General features: G+C 54.5%; 1 protein-coding gene across 1 annotated transcript in view; it reads left to right on the top strand.

Moving 5' to 3' along the window:
- Window positions 1-19,445, top strand: part of CACNA2D4 (calcium voltage-gated channel auxiliary subunit alpha2delta 4) — a 113,052-nt gene extending 93,607 nt beyond the window's left edge. The window contains exons 27-38 of the mRNA XM_059404551.1: window positions 5,200-5,261; window positions 6,240-6,284; window positions 6,442-6,504; window positions 11,175-11,245; window positions 11,623-11,698; window positions 12,260-12,312; window positions 12,680-12,735; window positions 13,043-13,063; window positions 15,608-15,725; window positions 17,193-17,305; window positions 17,601-17,683; window positions 18,401-19,445. Coding sequence (XP_059260534.1) covers window positions 5,200-5,261; window positions 6,240-6,284; window positions 6,442-6,504; window positions 11,175-11,245; window positions 11,623-11,698; window positions 12,260-12,312; window positions 12,680-12,735; window positions 13,043-13,063; window positions 15,608-15,725; window positions 17,193-17,305; window positions 17,601-17,683; window positions 18,401-18,505 — 866 coding nt within the window. The 3' untranslated portion in view covers window positions 18,506-19,445. The remainder of the gene's footprint in view (window positions 1-5,199; window positions 5,262-6,239; window positions 6,285-6,441; window positions 6,505-11,174; window positions 11,246-11,622; window positions 11,699-12,259; window positions 12,313-12,679; window positions 12,736-13,042; window positions 13,064-15,607; window positions 15,726-17,192; window positions 17,306-17,600; window positions 17,684-18,400) is intronic.
- The last annotated feature ends 910 nt before the right edge of the window (window positions 19,446-20,355 follow it).

The following is a 20,355-nucleotide window of genomic DNA, read 5'->3' as shown; positions in this document are numbered from 1 at the left end:
CATTAGCTATTAGTTAGTTAATGGACCTGACAGCCCTGGGCCTTGCTTTCCTGTTCTGTAGAACAAGGAGATAGAATGATTGAGGTCTCTGGTCTCCCTTCGGTTACTGGCACTCCGTGACCTTGAGCATCTGCTGGCTCCCCAGCTTGTAGGCATAGGAGATAGGCCCTTCCTAGACTCGCAGCTCTAGATCCCTTAAACAGTCTCTGTGCTGAGCTATTAGGGCAGAGAAGGGAGAAGGACAAAGGAGATACTAGAGCTGGGGGTAAAATGTGGAGGTGCTGACCCCTGGGAGCACGACTTCTGACAGGGAGCCCTTCCCTCTGTGCACACAGCTGCTTCGCTTTGCGGTCTGTGACGACAAAACAGCGCCATAGTGACAGACAGGACTTGGAGCGAAGAGGTACATCTTGATAAGCTGCCTGCTGCCTGTGGCCTTACAGGGCTCTTTGTTAGGTTGTCTGAGAGTTAAGCAGATCTTAAAGAAAAGCTGCTTTGGAGGAAGACCTGAGATCATTCCAGAGACGCAGGGGAGAGAGGTCAAGAGGAGGCCCCGGGGGAGAGGGAAGGACAGGCCCGGCTAGGGCCAGGATGAAAGGGGTGTCATTTTTCCACATTTATCAAATTGCAGCAGGACCTGGGGACCAAGGTCAGGCTCTGAAACAAGGTCCAATCATGTCTGGGCAAGAGGGGGAGGTCCCACTGCTCCCCTGGCGGAGCAGCCCAGGATGGCTAGATGCTTCATGTTCCCTTTGCTGGATCTCTGCACTCAGAGTTCTGAGCTTGTCTGCAAACATCAGACCGTGAGGCATGATCTCCTGCACACGGCAGGCTGCTAGGAGGTGCTGGGAAGGAAGCTGGCCAGCCTGGGGCTCCCCTGACATGGGGGGCCAGTGAAGTCCTGACGATGGCCGGCCACCTGAGCAAGCAGCACAGAGACCCAAGCGTCACGCTGGCAGTTCTCCCAGGAGAGAAGGCTGTCTCAGTGTCTGGGGTGGAAAAGTACAGTTTGGGCTGTAAGGCAGGATTTGAACAGGGTTTGAAATGATAAGTCACGAGGCAGGGCAGAACAGACAGTCTGTTGATGAAGAGGTTCCCATGCCCCTCACTTGCTCCCCAGTCCTATCTCAACCCCTGCCCTCGGGATCTAGCACCTCCTGTCCCGAGGAAGTTCTTTCTGTCTCACCCGAAGTCCCCGTTCCTTAGTGGATTCCCTCCTAGGCCTTCAAGGGAATCAGAGCACAGCTTCAACTCTAGGGACTCAAGTTCAGATCTGTAAGAGGGCGAGGCTCCATACAGAAGGAAGGAGTTCAACATGGTCCTGAGCCCCAAAGGGACGAGACTGAGAGATCTTATAGAATTCGCTTCCCCATCAAGAGGCTGGCTCAGTGGAATTCACAAATATTTACCTATTTAATTCAAAAGATATCTTTGGAGCGCCATGATATGTTAAGTCTGATGCTAGGTGCAAGGGATCAGAACTCTCTCCTTCTTGCCTATTAGCCCCCATGCCAATAAGGCAAGACAGGCAATAAATGAGAATAAAATAAATAAATCATGTTGCTGAGAAACTAAAAAATGATGAAATGAGAATGAAGGATGAAGGGGTGGGCTACTCTATCTGGAGAGGTCAGGGTGACATTTGGAATGAGATCCGACGATGAGAAGGAGCCAGCCATGTAAAGTTCTAGGGCAAGAGCATCCCAGGAAGGAAGGACAGCGGATGCAGAAGCCCTAGGTGGGAACGAGACTAGCATGTTTGAGGGAGAAGATGATTCAGGTTGAAATCAGAGAGAATGGCAGGGCTGGCTCCTGTGGGGGTTTGAGGCCATATTACAGAGGAGTTTGGATTTTGCTCCAAGAGCAGTGGGAAGACATTGGAAGTCTTTAAGCAAGGGAGTGAGGTGATCTTCAGAAAGATCACTGTCATGACTCTTGGAGAACGGATCACAGAGAGGCTGCTTGGGGGTCTAGAATATTAATGCAAGTGAGAGACGTTGGTTTGGCCCAGGGTGGAGCAGACGGACTTACCGTGTTTTGGAATAAGGTCTGCAGAACTTGGACGGGATACAGGAAAATGATTACAATTAAGTGGAATATGCTCCAGATGGTGAAGTCTCAAGGAGGGTCACATTTTGGGGACAAAAAGCCCAGGTTCAGTTTGGAACCTGTGAGGTTTGAAATGCTCTCAGTGACTCAAGCATGGAGAGGTAGTAAGCATTTGGAATGTCCTCAGCTCTGCATACGGATCCCAAACACAAAGGACCCAGAACTAGTCTTAGAGGAGCTTATGCACCAGCTGTGAGACAGAACCCCCCCCCCCCGGGGGAAAGAACCTGCTTTGCTCCCCACTCCTCCCATTTCTACGCAAGAGCCTCAAAAACCTGTTTCTTTAGGGGAAATCAACCCCCACTCTCTCAAGACTCTCCGTGTTTGAATCATAGCATTTATTCTAGCTCAGGAATGTCATGATTCTAGGTACCGTGGCTCCGAGCAAGCAGGTAGAGAGACAGAGTCTGTCTCTAGGAATAGGAAGAAAGCTCTTTGACCAAGGAAGCCAAGGACAGGGGTAGATAAACTTTCCTAATCCCAAAGATTTGATCATTCTAAGCATTAGTGTGATGGCTCTGTGACAATTTTGAGAAGGTTCCTCTCCTTTCACTCAGCCTTTATTCTACAGGTGAAAGAAATTGTCTAAAATGAGTATCAGAGGCGACCTCACAAGAAAGAATAAGGGGGAGAGCCTGAGGAGTCCCCTCAGTCCTCCAGGGCTGGAGGGAACCGTGGAAGGGAGGAGGGATGTGCCAGCAAACACTGGGCCCTCCAGCACAAGCTTTGTGTGTGGATTACTGCTGTCCATGTGTCTTTTGTTTCGGTCATGACCAAGAATTCCATGTACTTGTGTCCTTCTCACCGACTCCTTTCAGCCAACAACAAGGAAGTGCACAAAGAACTCAAATGTTCCCATATCAGAGGACCTGCTCAAGAAAGCTAGCCACGCTTCCAGCCACAGAGCTGCCATGAGACTCCAAGGGAGGGGGAGGGGCCTCTCAGAGACCTGGTTCCATTGTCTGTAACCATATGAGCTCTAGAACTGCGTTATCCAACATGGTGGCCACCAGCCACATGTAGCTATCTAAATTTAAACTAATTAAAGTTATATTTTAAAAAATCTAAAATTCAGGTCCTCCATCATAACAGCCACATGTCAAGGGCTCCACAGCCACATGTGACTAGTGGCTACTGTATGAAACAGTGCAGAGCTTGGACGCCCCATCATTTCAGAAAGTTCAATCAGACAGCATCGCTTTTGAAGAGCAGTTTCCAAACCCTGGTTCCCGGGCCAGTGGCATCAACACCAAACACCACCTGGGAGCGCTCTAAAAATGCAAATTCCCAGGCCCCGCCCCAGGCATATGGGGATGGGGACAAATCCTCCAGATAATTCTTTTCTTTTTTTTTTAAGATATTATTTATTTATTGGAAAGAGAGAACGTAAGCAGCTGGGAGGAGCCCGATGCGGGGCTCGATCCCAGGACCCTGTGATGGTGACCTGAGCCAAATACAGATGCTTAACCAACTGAGCCACCCAGGCATCCCCTTCCAGATGAACCTAACACATACCAAGTTTGAGTACCAAAGCTCTAGTGTAGAATAATATTCTCTCTCCCTGTCTATTTGAGCCTCAACAATCTTATACCCATTCAGCCTTCCTAGGGCAAGAATAATCATGACTTGTTCTATAACCAAGGAACAAATCCAAAGATCGCAGCTCTAACCCAGGGCCAGAGCTCTGGCCCCTTGACCCTTCCTTGGTCTCATTTTTTTTTTCCACCAAACTTGTCTAGGATCATTTCATATTGAAAACAAAAGGATACGATTCTATAGCTCTTTGCTGTAACTCCAGTCCATTGAGAAGAGCCGGCTGCTGAGTTTGGGGAAGTCAGAATGATCACAATGGAAAATCTCTCCACCGAGTGGCCATGGGTTGATTAGAATGTCCCATGAATGTGCGGGAGCAGTCGGGAACCCACATCCACTCCCCCTGTACGGACCAGGGAGCCATAACCCCCGGTGGGAGACTGCTCACCCACGCCCGCCGGCTCCTTCCTGACCACTGTGACCCAGGCGTGAAGAACAGAGAGGTTAAGAGCCTCAGAGACAGACCCCAGCTGCGCGTCCTGGTTCTGTCATTCGGAGCCGGGGGACTGAGGCAAGCAGGCCGTCTCCGCAAGCCTGTTTCCTCCTCTGTGAAGCCCCAGTAAGAATAGAACTGCTCTGCTGTGGGGATGAAATAAGCCCATGGATGTGAAGGTGCCCGGCACTCAAAATTTTCAATGTTATTATACCAGACAGTAGGAAGTCAACCTAGTTTTTCTATTCTTTTTCTTTTCAATAGAACCTGCCTTTTCTTTGTGTTCTCTGACCTCAGATTTCTCTTAGCATGTGAGCTCTAGCTTGGGTCTTCAAGCCTGTTTGGGAACCAAAGAGACATGCGTAGCCCCTTGTAAGTGGCATCATCAAGGGGTAGTTTTTGCCAGCTGGCAGCATGTTTGGTTTTCTGGAAACAACCCGCAAACCTGGGTAAACCTGGTCACACCTTTCGGCAAGGAAAGCACCTTCCTACAAAGTAGGGGAGACCCTGAGCAGGGATTGGGTACAAGACGGGCTGTTGTGTCAGGCTTGAAATCTAGAAAGCTCCACGTGGGGCCCTGAACCCCCATCTCAGCCTGCCGCTTTTGGTCGCCGTGACCTTGAACAGATGGCTCTGTCTCTCTACCTCTGTCCTTCCATCCTTGGGAGAGGGGAAAATAATGTGCCCAGTGTATCTGCCTTGAGTTTCCCAAGATCAGAAGATGAATGCCACCCTCATTGTTCTCTAGAACCTGGGCCTCATCTTTCTCTGGAAGCATTTTCCAGAATTATCTGCTGCAAAGAGACAGAAACTGCACCACCACCACCACCACCACCCCCACCCCCACCCCCCCCACCCCCCCCGCCGCCAGGAGTCCAGGCTGGGCTCTCACAGGCTCCTGTCTGACTCAGCTATGGTACTACCCCTCCCCTCAGTTCCTGCTGATGCACCTCCTCTCTCTAACTTGAATCTATTTTTTTCTCTCACTGTCTCTTCCTTCGCACAACCCCCCTCCCCCAAAACACACCCATGGTCTTGTCTGCCCTCTTCCCACTTCCCCGCAGCGGTGGGCGTCCAGATGAGGCTGGAGTTCCTGCAGCGCACATTCTGGGCGTCGACCCAGCAGGTGGGTGTGATGGGGCCAGGTCAAGGCCAGAGGCTCCCTCCTGCTGCCCCACTGCCTCCTGAGGCCCCCCTCTCTTCTGGGATCCTCGCTCAGCTCTCCTGGATCCCTTCCTTCTCTGCCTGTCTCCATTTCCTGTGCCTCTGCCAGTGGCCTGGATCTCTCTGCTCCGCTCAGCCCTGGGAATGAGCAGGACCCCGTATTCCCACCAACCCTGTCCCCGGGGCGAGGAGACGTGTGCCCCTCCATCCTTCTACCCAAAACCCAAGCCTGGACTGCTTTCCAGCCCACCTGTTGCCTCCCAGCCTCCTCCCCCGGTTCCCTGGAGCCCTCTGCCTTTCCTGGGTTTCCTCAAGTCCCCCTCAAGTTCCTCCACCAGAATCTGCCCCTCTGTTCCAAGACCTTAACTGTCCACTTGCTGTTGCCGCTTCCTCACTTCAAGCAGGTTTAGGGAACCATGACATGAAGATGGAGAGGATGGAATGGGAAGGGACACCCGTCCCGTAACCTAGTGTCACCCTCCAGGTCACACAAAGAACAGGAGCCTCCGAAGCCACCCCAGGAGGCTTCTGGCACCATGAGGCTGATCTCCAACCCTCACGCATGGGATGCAGGGGTGCGGTTCCCTCGGAGGGGAATGTGGCTGAACCCCTGTGCGTGGACAGCTGGTGACACATAGCCTCACCCACACATACAGCACACGTGTGTATCGTGCCCGCACACACACAAACGGCTCATGTACACCCTACCCATGCAACACACCACATACGCCCTACAAAGACGCACACCCAGCACAGTGTGTACACACACGCACGCACACAAGTTTGCCTCAAACACACATTCACCATCCCCCTCACACAAACACAAGCACACACATAACCCACACACGACACAGACGTGCTCATGCGGTGCGTGTCTCCCGCGTTGACACACACATGCACGGAGGCACACACCACGTACAGTTTCTCCTCTTCCTTCTAGTGCAGCCCAGTGGATGGACCCTGCCCAGAGAGCTGCAAGGACAGTGTAAGTTCTGTCCCAGGGGAAAGGCGGGGGAGCGGGAACCATGGGCCCCACAACTAAAGAGGGTACCTTTGCAGTAGACATGGGGGTGCTCCCCACACACCAGGCCAGGCCCAGCGGTCAGGGCTTGGCCATGACCTTCCTCCCGGTCTCTCCCCAGGAGCTGGACTGCTTCGTCATCGACAACAACGGGTTCATCCTGATCTCAGGGCGGTCTCAGGAGGTAAGGTGTCCGGGAGGGGGAAGGAGGGAGGAGTCAGATCATTCCCCAGACAGGCCAGTCAAGGAAAGGACTGACCGTGGTTGCCAATGGCGGCTTGGGGCACCAGGAAGTAATGGCAGCTTAGGGCAGATTAGAGGGAACAGTCTGAAGAACGCAGAGTCTCTTCTCCAAGCCAAGTCAGTGTAGGAAGACCATAAAATGCAGACACTTCACTCAGATCATCAGAGAAAATGTTATTTCTTTATTTTGTCTCTCCCTAATCCAGCCTCGTCCCATGGTTGGTAGGGAAACTGTCCACACGACGAGGAGAGGCTCTGCCCGGCTCCACCGCAGGGCCCCCCATGTTTTCTGTGCTCTGGCCGTGATGCTGACTGGCCTGGCCTTAGAAGCCTCCTCCCAGAGTGCAGACACCCTCAGACTCATCACCCCACTCCCCTCCATCACCTTCCTGCCCCTTTAATCCACTTAGGCCACTGCTGGGGGGCTCATCCACAGAGAGCAGGGGGCCTGTGTGCCGGGGGTGAAGGCCCTTTTCTGAGTCACAGACTTCTCATTGTGTCCTCGTGTGGAGCAAAGGGCAGGGGAGCTCTCGGGGGTCTCATCGATACTGACCAGATCCCATTCCTAAGGGCCTGATCATACTGATCATGATCCCATTCCTAAGGGCCTCATGATCTAATGACCTCCCAAAGGCCCCACCTTCTACCTTCAAGCCAAGCAGATCCAGCGACAGACAATGACAACAAAGCAGAAGTCAATGTCTTTTGGAACCTAATTTCAGATGTGGCATCCCATCACTTTTACTATATTTTACTCACAAGAAGCAAGTTACCAGGTCCAACCTACCCAGAGGCTGGGACCATTGTGAGTCGTTGCCGAATGGCCCTACCACACTCCCCTCCACCTCCCCAAACACACTCCTGTGGTGGGGGCACTGGCAGCAGCAGCAACAGCATCTGGGAGCTTGATAGGAATGCAAGTTCTTGGGCCTGACCGAGATTGGCGAGTCAGAAGCTCTGGGATGGGGCCCTCCAACCCTGCTGTGACAAGTCCTCTGCTGACTCTGAAGCCCGACAAAGTCTCAGGACCACCGCCTAGCCTTTCCTGCCAGCGGCTGTTGATCTGGACGCACTTTCCCTGCCGGGCTAATATGCCGAAGGTCCAGGCTGCTCCTTGTCCCTGCCAAGGTCCACCCAGAGGTCTGGGGAGAAAAGACTGTCCCTGCTCCAGACGCCAACTTTCCTCCCCACCCAGCCTCACAAAGGCCTTCCTGCTGGGCAAAGCCCCAGGGCACCACCTGTCTGTGGTCTGCGGGAGGGGCAGGGGCGGCCTGGATCTCCTGCCCCAGTGGTGTTCCAGGCCTACTGATTAGACATTTGGTCCCCCTGGGCCTCTCTTCCAGCTCAGGGTTCATTGTTATAATGAAAGACTACAGATGACAGAATTACACTAGAAAGAGAAGCAGACAGCTGGGGCCATGAGAGTGACAACAGCTCTGTAGATCTCTGTAATGTTTACAATGGACCTGTCATCCCAGATTTGGGGATCCCTAGTCCTCCCGCTTGCCTGTGGGTAGCACCTACACAGGAGAGCTCCAAAATGGACCTCACAGGGGCACCAAAGCTAGAAAATCGAATGCCCCATCATGAGGAGGTGAAATCTCTCTGAGGGCGGGTGCAGCACCCTCTCCCTCCCTGCCCCCAGCCCAAAATGCTGGGCTTGCCTTCTGACCAGGGCAACCCTCTCCGCCCTCAGAGGGCCTCTGATGTGCCTGTCTCAGCTCATTTTCCTCAGCAATCCCTTCTCCCTCCCTGCTTCCCTACACACTGAGTGCCCGGTGCCTCCAAAGAAAAAGTCAGTTGGCCACCTGCCCCCTGGGTGGCTCTCTCTGGAGCACAGTCCCTATGCTCTCTCTCCCACATGCTTCCCCAGCTCCACTGTGGGGCCAGAGAGACTGAGACTGTCAAGAGACTGAGCAGCTCAGGGGAGCCCGCGAATGGGGGGCTATACATGAGAAAGGAACACCTTACGTTTTTAGAGAAGAAACCGAGGCTGTCCATCGGTAAGAAGAGACTGTGAGACATCTGCTCCATCCCAGAATCACGGGCTCTCCCACCCAACCTCAGGCCCCCTTCCCTCTGGGGACCAGAGCTTCACACAGGCATGCAAATTAGCCTAGTTCTGGGGGCTGCGGCCCAGCCACCCGGAATACTCATCAGTTCTGGGTTCTCTGCCGCCACCTGCCCCCTGTCTGCTCCCTGCACCCCCGCACGCACTCCTGCCTCATTACAGACACTGAAAACACAGGCAGCCCCAGGCCCTTTTCATACAGCCCCAGAGCTCGGGCAGTCCAAAGGACCGTTGCTTATTTGTGGATTGTGCCCTGGAAACATGGAGCCCTGCCCCACTGCAAGCAAACCCGAAGGCAGGTGGCACTCGGGGTGCAGGGACCTGGAGCTTCCAGACCCTGGATAGCACCGTGGCTGGAAAGACGCCACAGACCCCGCAGTCAGTCTGGGCACCCTGAACTGACAAGGGTGCTCCAGTTTGAGTGTTTGGACTTCAGCTTTGCAGGGTCAGGAACTAAGTCAATCTACCTTTTTGAGGCACTGATGGACTCTGATGAAGTTCCAATGAAACGATCAGCTAAGAAATGTGTTCTGCTGTCAGCAGTGGAGCCCCCACCACAGGGTTTTAACCAAATCAAAGGTTTATTCTCTCACATAAAAGAGTAGATGAAGGTAGCCCAGGACTGGTACAGTCTGGTCACCAGGTGTCTGCATCCTCAAGGTCACAACATGGCTAAAGGAGCTCCTGCCTTCTTGTTCCTTTTCCAGACCAGAAGGGAAACAGTCATGAATGAAGTACTCCTCCTATGGAGTCTTCTCCCTTTAAACAGATTCCCGGATGTCCCACATGGTGACTTTGCTCAGTTTTCATTGGCCAGCTCTGGCCAGAAGGGAGTCTGGGAAATGTAGTCTTTTAGACGAACACACTGCTACCATAATTCAAGTCCGGCTTGCCTTACCTGAAGAAGGGGAGCCCGGTCAGTCACGTTGTTTATGTATAGAAGAGGATACATTTTTTTCCAGTGTCCAGGAGCTCATCTTCTCAGAATCAAGTGTCTGAACTGTGGTGTTTTTGGTGAATAAGCGTAGAGTTTGGAAAGAAAAGCCTTGTGGGAATTTGGGCCAGCCTCATTTCTACTCCACTGCACTTTCCCAGGGAGAAAACTCCAGTCACTCATTCATTGCCCGTCCAATCCCTCACACATTCCTTCAGCAAAGATGCACGGAACAGTAACCACGAACAAGACACTGGGTGGTGTGGGGGACCGGGAGGTAGGTGTCTGCCCACAGGATCTCGCCGTCTGGTAAGGCAGGAGCACACACACATCTGGTCCCTGCAACAGCAAGAAGCAACCCACAGCTGATGGAGAGGGATCGCGTGAGCTCAAGGAACTTCAGGAGGCTTCAGGGCTGCACTTCGGAGAACGGCAGGAACGGATACCTCACACCTTTCCACTTGCTAGTCTCTCCCTCAAAGGCCTTCGACTCCTCCCTGCTCTCCTCTGCTCTCTCCACTGCCCTGCTCCAAGAAGCCTCGCAGGCCTCAGAACAGAGAGGTCTTCTGGCCAAAGAGTGCAGAGCTCAGACAAGCCTGCATGTCCCATCCAGCACTCTCTGGGCCACCCCCTCCCCTTGTGCCTTTGTCCTTAGCCTGAGGAGGGAGGCCTTAAGTCCAGCTGGAAAGGTGAGAAACGAAAGACTTCCTGGAGGAGGACAACAAGGAAAGCTCCTTGGAGTAAGGACTGGGGAAGGGTTGTCCAGGCAGAGAGAAGAGCCAAGGCCAGAGCAGCTCCTTATCCTATGCCCACCACATACGGAGCCCTCGCCGTGTTCCAGATGCTTGGCACAAGCTATCCCCTCCCCGGCCCATGGCCACGCAGTGGGCAGTGCCGGAGCCAGGATCTGAATCAAAATCTGATGCTGAAGTCCAGGCTCTTTCCTCTCTGCCATGCTGAGAAGGCCGCAGAAGCAAGAGACCAGGGCAGGTGGGGAGGTCAGTGTAGGGGTGAGGCTGGAAGGCAGCCTGAAGCCAGATCATAGGAGGCTTGACTGTCATCCAACTTGGGGGACTTTGCGGGCTTGGAGGGTACGGCCTCGGCTGGTGCACGTGGTGGGTGCTCACCAGTGCTGGCTGACTGGGCCATGGAGGAGGGACTTGGGGGAAGGAGGATCCTATTTTGCTCTTTAGGAAACAAAAAAAAGCAGAGAGAGAGACCAAATCCCAGCTGTGTTGGCAGCAGGGTTGGGGACTGGACTCCAATCGTAGCCCCTAGATTGATTTCATAGCCAACTAAATGAGAAGTGCTAAGATAAAGAATAGGGCAGGGGAGCCTGTTAAAGGGGGAGGGAGCCGGTGGAATGGGTACAGTTCTGATTCTGTTGCCCGGTATCTATAGGGGAGACCCAGCCCACCCCCGTCTGGAGCTAGCAGTGAGCCCTGGCCTAATGTGGGAGACTTAGAAGCCTTCATCCCGCTTCCCTCCTCTTCCTCTCCTCCCTCCCTTTCTTCCTCCTCTTCCTCCCACTCTCCCCCCTCATCCCTCCCTCCCTCTCCATCTCTCTCTCTCTCTCTCTCTCTCCCTGTCTCTCTCGCCCTCACAGATGGGAAGATTCCTGGGGGAGGTGGATGGCGCTCTCATGACCCAGCTGCTCAGCATGGGGGTGTTCAGCCAGTAAGTGGGACACGTTTCTCCCCAGACTGACTACACACAGAAAAGGCAGGAGCTGATGCTAACTGGTCCCGACAGATATCAGGATCCTGACCTCAAAAACCCACAGTGAAAGCCCCAAAGAGCTAACAGAGCAACCTTTCTGAAGCCAGAGACTAGATATGAGGTGGAGAGGGGTATAAGGTCATATGGGCCCTTAGAGGGAAAACCGAATTTGCTGTTCCGTTTCTTCAAAGCAGTGGAAGTGCAGAGATGAAATCGTCTGATCGCCCATCCTCCCTCCCTCGCCCTCAGGAAGCCTGGGAAATGGGAACCCTGCAGCAAACCCCCACCCCGGCTGGGGGAAGGCCTGACTCCCCAGTCCTGTTTCTGATTTTCAGAGTGACCATGTATGACTACCAGGCCATGTGCAGACCCCTGAGTCACCACCCCAGTGCCGCCCGGCCCCTGGTCAGCGTGAGTGTCACCCCAGACCTTTCTTCCCACCCACTACCCCCAGGACCCCACTCTTGACTGGGACCAGAAAGTAATGTCAAATCTCCTCCCACCCCACCCCCAGACCCACACCCCTGCTCCCTGTCCTCAGCCTGCCCCTGCCCCAGGCCTGTGGGTCTTCTCTCCGGGGCTTCTGGGGATTGTTCTGGCGGCCCCCTGAGGCAACAAGCCTCTGGCAGAGAAAGCAGAGGGCAGCCCCTGGATTGTTTTGTTCCTGCCTCACTTGCAAGTAAGTGCTTTCACCCGTGTCACAAAGGATGCCAGGAGCAGCACCAAGTGGCTCAAAAGGGAGAGAACTGGAGGAGTCCTCCTGATGGGTCGAACCCCAAGTGCCCTAGGAATTTATCACATAACAGTTGTAAATGCTCCCTCTGCTGGGAAGGGGTGGGAGATGGTGGCAGCCGGAAGGGGCAGGGGGGACGCTCCTCCCTCCACCACACATGCTGGTCTTTAATGACGGTGCCCAGGGGAGCGCCCTCAGCTGGGGCCTGGGCCTAACCCTGTGTCCCCTCTCCTTCCCAGCCAATCTCTGCCCTCCTGACCGCTACCAGGTGGCTGGTGAATGAGCTCTTGCTGTGAGTGAGGTCTGCGCCTTGGGCGGGGTCTTGGGGGGGACTGGGGGGACTTCATGCAGGTGTGCCTTATGAGGGAGCCCTTTGAGCAGGAGCTGCATGAGGTCCCCAGAACCCCAGAGGAGGCAGGCGAGATCTCCGGGTGTCTCGTGCCTGCCCCTCAAACACACTGCTGGCCAGCGGGGAGGCTCCCTGCTCACCCAGGAGCCCCAAGCAGGGAAGAGGGTGTCCTGGAGGAGAGGGGCTAGACCAGGGGCCGCCAGGGAGCTCTGGTGCTCCAACCGGGTCAGGAGGGTCAGGCCCCCGGGTCAGGAGGGCCCCCGGGTCAGGAGGGCACCGGGTCTTGGGGATTCTGCTCTGTGTCTGACAGGATCCTTCTGGAGTGGAGTGCATGGGGCTCCTGGCCAGCAGACAGTGGGGCTGAGGGTGAGTACGCAGGACTGCAAAAATGGAGTGTTTGCTCTCAAAGCCATTTCAGTAGGAACCTGTCACCTCTGGGAGGATGACAGATGGGATGGGGACTCTGGAGAGTCCGTGCCTCCCATCTCACCTCACCAGGCCCTCTCTCATGGCCTCCCCTCACTTCTGGCTCCCCTCACCTCTCTGTGTGATGACATACCACTGCCATCTCGGGACACCACTGCTCCGTGTGACATCATTCATTCCATGTGACATCGCTACCCTGTGCCATCCTGCCCTCCATGTGACATCGTGCCCATCATGTCCTGGACAGCCAAAGCTGTCTTCCATCACTGTGAGTAGTCTCACTGAGTTTTCTGGGGGTGCGGGTAGGGACTTCGAAAAGGGACTGTCCTCAGCTCTCCATCCAAGGAAGTCTGAGCTCTCTTCATCCAGGGGACCCCTAACTCAGAGGCCCTCTCCCACTCGAAAGCCCCATCCCTTAAGGCATGAGGGTGTCACCCAGATCTCGTCCCACACAAGTATAGTCCTAGCCCAGGGCAAACAGAACCTCCAGCCATCTCCTTGGGTGAGCTCACTTATGATTCCAAGGGGAGGAAGCGTGATGTGGCCCACTGGCTGTGACCATGTGCAGGTAAGCAGCCGCCAGGTCTCCTCGTGGAGCAGGAAACAGGGGTGCCTCCAGCTCCCTGTGTCCACCGAGCCCCCAGCAGTGTGCAGGGTTAAGGGGGTGGCAGGTGGAGGCCTAGGTCTGGTCACTTGGGCACTCTGGGGATAATATATCTCCTGTGACCTTGGGTCTGAGGACAGTGCCCTCCACAGGCCCCACCGTGAACCAAAGAAATGTCCTCTGTGTCAACCAGCTGTGACTCTAGACTGCTCTCCCAGAAGAGCGAAGCCACTTGACCTTTAAATGCAAAAGGCAGTCCTTGGCTTCCACTCCCAGGGTAGCTGGGGGGTTTCCTACCACACAGACTGTCTCGCTTTAACCAGCCTTGCTCAACCCCTCCATTAATAGAGTCTTTTCCATGGGGTTCTGGAACATCTCCACTGCCTGGGCTATTCTCCCCACCCCATTTTTGTTAAGAGTTTGGCTTCCTGATGGTGTCTGTGACAGGAACCAGGAACCACGTGTCTCAACCCATTTAGAAACAGGGCCCTCCTCCCTCTGCATGGGAACATGGGCCGGGGGCACAGCTCCCCTCCCTGCCGTGCTCTCCCTGCCAGCAGCTGTATCTTGCAAACGCTGAGAACGATCTCCCTCCGTCTGCTGGTTCACAATTTCTCCTCTTCAGGGAAGCTGCCCCTGGAGCTTCTCCATCCTGCCCAGGAGGCCTGGTTCAGCCACTCATCCATGTCCTCAGTGAATAGCACTGGACGTGGAGTCCAAGGACATGGACTGAGGGAGGCCCTGAGGGAGACCCTGTCCCAGCTGCATGGAGGCCCACTCCAGTCTGTCGTTGTCCGCATGGTCCCTATCGCTGTCATGGAGATAATCTACTCACACGAAGTGGCTCAGGTGACTGGCCCAGCCCCCACGGGGGACGAGGCCAGTATAACTGGGCCCAGGAGGGAGCCGGCCACCAGGCTCCTGCAGGCTTTAGCCAGGGTGCCCACACAGTCAAAGTGCCCAGTAGCAGCCCTGGAAGGTCTGATGAAACCGACAAAGTGTGCAGAGCCCCGACTGTGGTTCTTCCCCCCAGTTCGCACTTCTCTGCCCACAGACTGGCCTTCCCTTTTGCCTTCACGGTCCAGTGGGAAGTTTCTGGGTCTGGGCGCTCTCCTGCTAACCCCCATGTGATCCTGAGATGGGGGTCTATGAAATGGGGGTGACCCTGCCCACCCTCCCCATTCCACAGATAGTAGCCAAGAACCCAGAAAGTGTAGAGAAGTGCCTGGAAGAAACAGACGTGCTGCGTTAACAAACCAGGGCTGCTATTTTGACCAAAAATAATGTCGTTCAGTCCGTGAACCAGCCCCGTTTGGCTCTTTGCTCACCCCAGGCGCAATGTGTGTCCTCCAGGACTGGGCTGTCCGGGCCTCTGCTATTCGTTTTTCCGAGTCCTGCTAGCTTCATCCTTTGTTCCTGAGGGGACTCAGTGCACCACTAAGGAGCCGGAAATCTTGGGAGCTGTGTCTGCTGGGCTTTGGCCACGTTGGGCCCTGGAGGCCCCTGCTGGCTCTCTCTCCCAGGCCCAGGCAGGCTGGCGCTCAGCCCTTGCTGCTCTGCTCAAAACTGGTGGTGGGAGGGGGGGGGGGGGGGGGGGGGGGGGGGGTTGGTTAGGGAGCAAGCCTAGGGCTGGTCTGCGTGCTACATGTGCAGAGCACAGTAGCTAGACTTGAGAAATGTCACCTGTATACAATGAATGGGGGGGAGGGGTAGGATTAAGAATCCAAAGTGTCCCCCAAGTCACCCCTTGGCCCTCCTCCTGCCTCTGCTCTCCTCTCAGACCCTGGGTATCAGTGCTGATTGGAGCCTTCAAGGGGTCCCCGCCCAGCCCTTCTCCCAACCAGCCGGCTTACACTGAGGATCGCGCTTCCAAGGGGGGAAGTGGTTTTCCCCCAGGTCACGGGGCTAGTGTGCTAATCACCCACAGCCGAGAGCCAAGGCCCCCCATGCCAGTCTGCTGCCCTTCCCACTGTGACACCATCTGCTCCATTTTTTCTGTCTCTTTTCCTTCCCTGTGTTCCTTCCTCCCCTCCTCCTCTCCGAGCCCTGAGAACCTTCTGACAAAGGGACAAAAGGGTGTTCTATTGCACAGTAGTGACCATGCCTGCCAGCCAGGGTTGCAGCTGAGACCCCCCCCAGGCATGGCTTCCTGGGGCCCTCTCATCTGGCAATGCCCCTTTCCCCATCTGTAACTCTGTCTCTCTGCAGCCCACAAGCACAAGAAACAGGACGTGCTGCAGCCGTGTGACACAGAGTACCCTGTGTTTGTGCACCAGACAGCCATCCGGGAGACCAATGGGATCATTGAGTGTGGAGCCTGCCAGAAGTAAGATCGGAGGGCAGCGCTGCCTGACCCCAGCTGGGCTCCTCCCTTCCCCTCCCCCTGACAACACACCACCACACCCACACCCACCCACCCCTCCCCATCTTTGCTTCCTCTTTTCCTTCGTGAAGGAAACATGGGCGGGGGCAGAGGGTAGGCTGGCTGGGGGCACCGGACGGTTTGGTAGAAGTGGTCCCGAGGCCAGATCTGGACCCACCCACCTTACCACAGGCTCCAAAGGAAAGTCTCCACAGCCCCTCTCGGAGGACCTTTCAGTGTGGGTCACACACATTTGCTTAGCCCACAACAGCTCAGCGGCAGCCAGCCCCGTGCAGGCCCAGGGGCATCTGCAGGCCCTGGGAAGGCACCGGAAGGCGAGGATAGCGGTGAGGAAGAAGCCAGTCGGTGCCCCCTCAGAAACCTGTCTGTGCGGAGAAGCAGGCCAGCTCGGGGGCCCTCTCGGGAGTGGTGGGCTGGAGGAGGGCTCCTAGCGCTGTCAGGTCACACCGGCCTCTCCTTTCCGTGGCCGGCCTGGAGCCTGTGTGTGCGCCCCGCAGAGACTCAGGCCTTGCCCGTGTGCAAGCCGTGAGACGGAGCTGCATCCTACCGGCTCCAGCTACCGCTGGCCTGAGGCGGGCAGGGAGGCCCGACAGAAACTTCTCTCCCGCCAACTCCCACCCTGACCTCGGGGACCTTCCAACTTGTGAAGTTCTGTGCTGGGCCGCCTCTAGGGTGTCCACTCAGCCAGCTCAGCCATTCGCCAAGGGCTTCGCGGGACGTCCCTTGGACTCCCCAGACCTCAGGGGAATTACTTTCTAGTGTAACGCCTCAGACTTGTCCTACTAGTGTGTGATGTTGGGTGGACGGTAACCTCGCCAGAGCGGTTTTCTGGGAACTCCTGTGACTCGTTTATCTCAAAGGCTTGTCATGAGAATGAAGTAAGTGGTCTGGTGTAAGGCACGGACTTCAGGGTAGACAGTTTCGAGTTCAAAAACACTCTCTTCTGCTCCGCAGCCCTGTAACGTTGGGCAAGTTACCTCACCTCTTCTAGCCTCTGGGTTCTCCTCCACGAAACAGGAACGACAGCAACCTCCCTTGGAGTGGTTGCGGTTAAGTGTGTGTGTGTGAGAGAGAGAAATCATCCACCCCAGAGGAAATGCTCAGGAAGTGGCAGCTACTGTTACATAAGGCACCAGGCCTCCCGCAGACAGGCTTTCCCGGATCCCTTCCTCCCTCCCTCTGGCGGCTCTCCAGGGCCTTGTGCGGGCGGGCTCTGCCACCTTGTGGCCAAACCTGAGCACCGCATCTTTCCGGCACGGCCTGCCCCAGCCACACATCCCTATCTGCTTGGGACAGTCTTGATTTATGCCTGCTATCTCTGAATATATTAATGACAATTCTTTTCCCTCTCAAGAATTATCTGAGCCTGCCACAGAGCGGTTCCGCAACCCACTTCTCTCTTGGCCGCAGGATATTTGTGATGCAACAGATTCCCAGCAGTAACCTTCTCCTCCTGGTGACAGACCCCACCTGTGACTGTAGCATCTTCCCACCAGTCCTGCAGGAAGCTACAGAAGTCAAATATATCCTTCCAGCTTCCGGGAAATGAGGGCTGGGGGAGGGATGGAGGTGTTGGTGTCACTGAGGAGCTCAGATATTGAGAGGCGAGGCCATCCTCCCTCCCCACCAACATCCCCCGCCTCCCACCCAGGGCTTCCGGATTTGTTCCCTAACCCCTCCCCTCCCCCTAACCCCTGGGTGCCTTCTTCTACAAGGCAGCTGGTCCCACCTGGGCTAGGCTCTTCCCAGACTTAGTCTCTAGAATCTCCAGAATTCGCTGCTGTCATGAGATGTTCGCCTTAACAGTGACTTCCGCACATAATGCGTCCGTCAAGTGTGACAGGCTACGCTCGCAGAAGCTTCGAAGGAGACCAGATTCCTGCCACGCCTTCCATCCAGAGGTAAGGGCTGGAGGGGGGCAAAGGGGCGGGGCTTGGTCTTCATCCACAAATCCTGGGCTCTTGGATGGGGCCTGTGCATTTGCAGATGGGAGCTGATGCTTATGAATGCAGCCCTGCTTGTGCACGTCCGTGGAACACATTCATGCGTGTGCATGGACATTCAGGCCCCTGTGGCATTCACATGTGGAGGCAACCAGGAGCTAAGGGCCAAATTTCCTAGGGTTTGGGCCCTCAGTGATTTCAAACCCAGTTCCCCCATATTGCCTTCATTACTACTGCAGTTAGCTCCAAACGAGGAAGCTAATATATGCACATGCTAATGACATTAAGCGCCCACTATGTAAGGTGCTTTTAGCTTAAGGCCTCAAGCTGGGTGCCTTACTCATGGTATTGTCTTTGTTGAATATGCCACAAATAATCCACATCCACTAAGTTTCCAGAGTTGATGGCTTCCCCGAAGTCATTCTAGAGGATGGTCCCACGGCCACTGTAAGACTAGGGACAAGCAGAGGCTTGAACCCAGTTCTGGGCTGAGTGCACAGCCTCTCCTTTGCCCTAAAAAATAGGCGGTCTAAAAAAGATGGCAGGCAGTGTTTCCTCCATTTTCTGGGCTTTCCCTCTTACCCCAGGTTTTTGGCTATTAGTCCCAGAGGCCCTCCTCCCTCTTCCTTGCCTCATCCTGAAGGCTACCTTTTCATCTCTGCTCTGGGTTCACAGGAAAATGCGCAGGAGTGTGGCGGCACCGCAGACACCTCGGCCTCGCTCCCCATGCTCCTGCTGCCTCTGTGTGCCTGGGGGCTACCACCCCAGCTTTTGCGGTGACACCCGACCAACCTCACCTCTGTTTTGACAAGATGATCCTTCCAGAGACACTCTTAAGAGTCGGCCCCTGCCGTGGGATCCACCTCACTACAGTTGGGTTATCACCCAGGTCACTGTTCATCTGTCTTGGGCTAATGGTCCCTGCCTCCTGAGATTGCCAGATGGAACCAGAAACCACTTCTTAAAGGCCTTCCAGGGAGCCTAGTACCATCCTTCCTACCTCCTCTTCAGGAGTCCACCGGGAGCTCAACTTGGACCAAGACAAAAGAAGTTAATTGCATCTATTCTCCAGAAGCCCAGACCCAGCCAAGGGTCAGCTGTTTCTAATGAACCTGGTTGGTCTTCAGTAGAATCCAAGAACTTTACGGTATGAGAAAGAGGAACAGAACGAGGCCAACAGCAGAAATGAGATGAAGAACATGCCCCCACCTGAAATAGAGCTTTCTCAAAATGAGATGCATGGTGAGGGGATAGGTCAATTTCCTAGCTGCTGCTCAGAAAGGGGGGGGGGGGGGGCAGCAAAGAAGTAACTAGTAATGGGAAAAACCCAGAACAGGAACAGGTATTAAATCCTTTTATATTACTGTGGCATGTCTGCAAACTATGGCTTCTAAAACTTCTGAAAATGTCTTTACAAAATGCTAACATACAGAAACTTTTGCATCTGAGTAAAAGCCAATAGAGTAAAATATATAGCTCCTGCACTAAAGGGTGATAGAACAGGGGAGGTCATACAGTCCTTCACAGTGGTCTGGTGAGGGATCTCCTGAAGGCTAGCTCCAGACTCCCCGGGAGGGCCAGCTCCCTCAGTGGTCTGTTCTAGCCACTTATCTTTGTAAGAGAGACTACCTTGATCTCCACGTCCTGGGACTGAGCCCCATGCCCCATGTCAGGCTCCCAGCTCAGTGGGGAGCCTGCTTCTCCCTCTACCTCTGCCTCTCCCCATGCTTGTGCTCTCTCTCTCTCAAACGAATAAATAAAATCTTTTAAAAATAATAAAATAAAATAAAAATTTAAAAAAAGACTGCCTGACTCTATCCCTGGGGTGGGCATTTCAAGGAACATTCCAACATGCACAGCAGAGTCCACCAGGAGGGGAGCTCTGTCTGGGAACTTACTCTCCACATGCACACCTCCCCTAGGGTCTTAGGGCCCTGGAGCTTCCTCCTCCCTCCCCCGAAAACCTGGCTCCACTGTGAGAGCAACATTAAAGGCAGACCATGTAGAAATTCTGAGGTGGCCTCAGAACTTTAAATTCAACCAACATCCAACGAGGAAGTCCAGCCAAGCCCCAAGATAAGCATGGACAGCATGCCGGGCCTTGGGAGACCCTTCTCGGCCCTCCACAATTCAGAGTACAAACTTCCCACCAGCAAATGGCCCCCCTCCCCCTGTACAGTGGGCCAACTTTGAACAATGCATTCATTGCCCTATTTGTAAAATGCCTTACATTACTGATAAGATGACGTCACTTTCACCACTTAGTCTCACAAGCCTGTGAGGTCGGCATTAGCAGCCCTACTTACAGCTGAACAAGTAGAGCCTCAGAGAAGAGAGTGACTCAAACTCACTTGCTCAGCCAGTTTAAGTGGCAAAATAATGCTAGGAATGGCTAAGGCTTACAGGTACCTGGTAAGTAACAGGCATTAACTCATTTAAATCTGGCAGCAATCCTCTGAAGTAGGTACTGTTATCTGTCCCATATTGTAGACAGGAAACTGCAGCAGAGACTTGAGAACTGGTTGTAAATTATTGGGAAAGAGCTTTATTCATGCAGTGTGCTGGGCATACAATAAGCACAAATTACATGTTAACTACTGTTAGATCTATTACCTCCTTGGGGAGGAGAG

This window comes from Mustela nigripes, chromosome 6 (genome assembly GCF_022355385.1).
Source record: "Mustela nigripes isolate SB6536 chromosome 6, MUSNIG.SB6536, whole genome shotgun sequence".
NCBI lineage: Eukaryota > Metazoa > Chordata > Mammalia > Carnivora > Mustelidae > Mustela > Mustela nigripes.
Note: the sequence above shows the minus strand (reverse complement) of the source record. Positions and strands in the feature narration are given on the sequence as shown.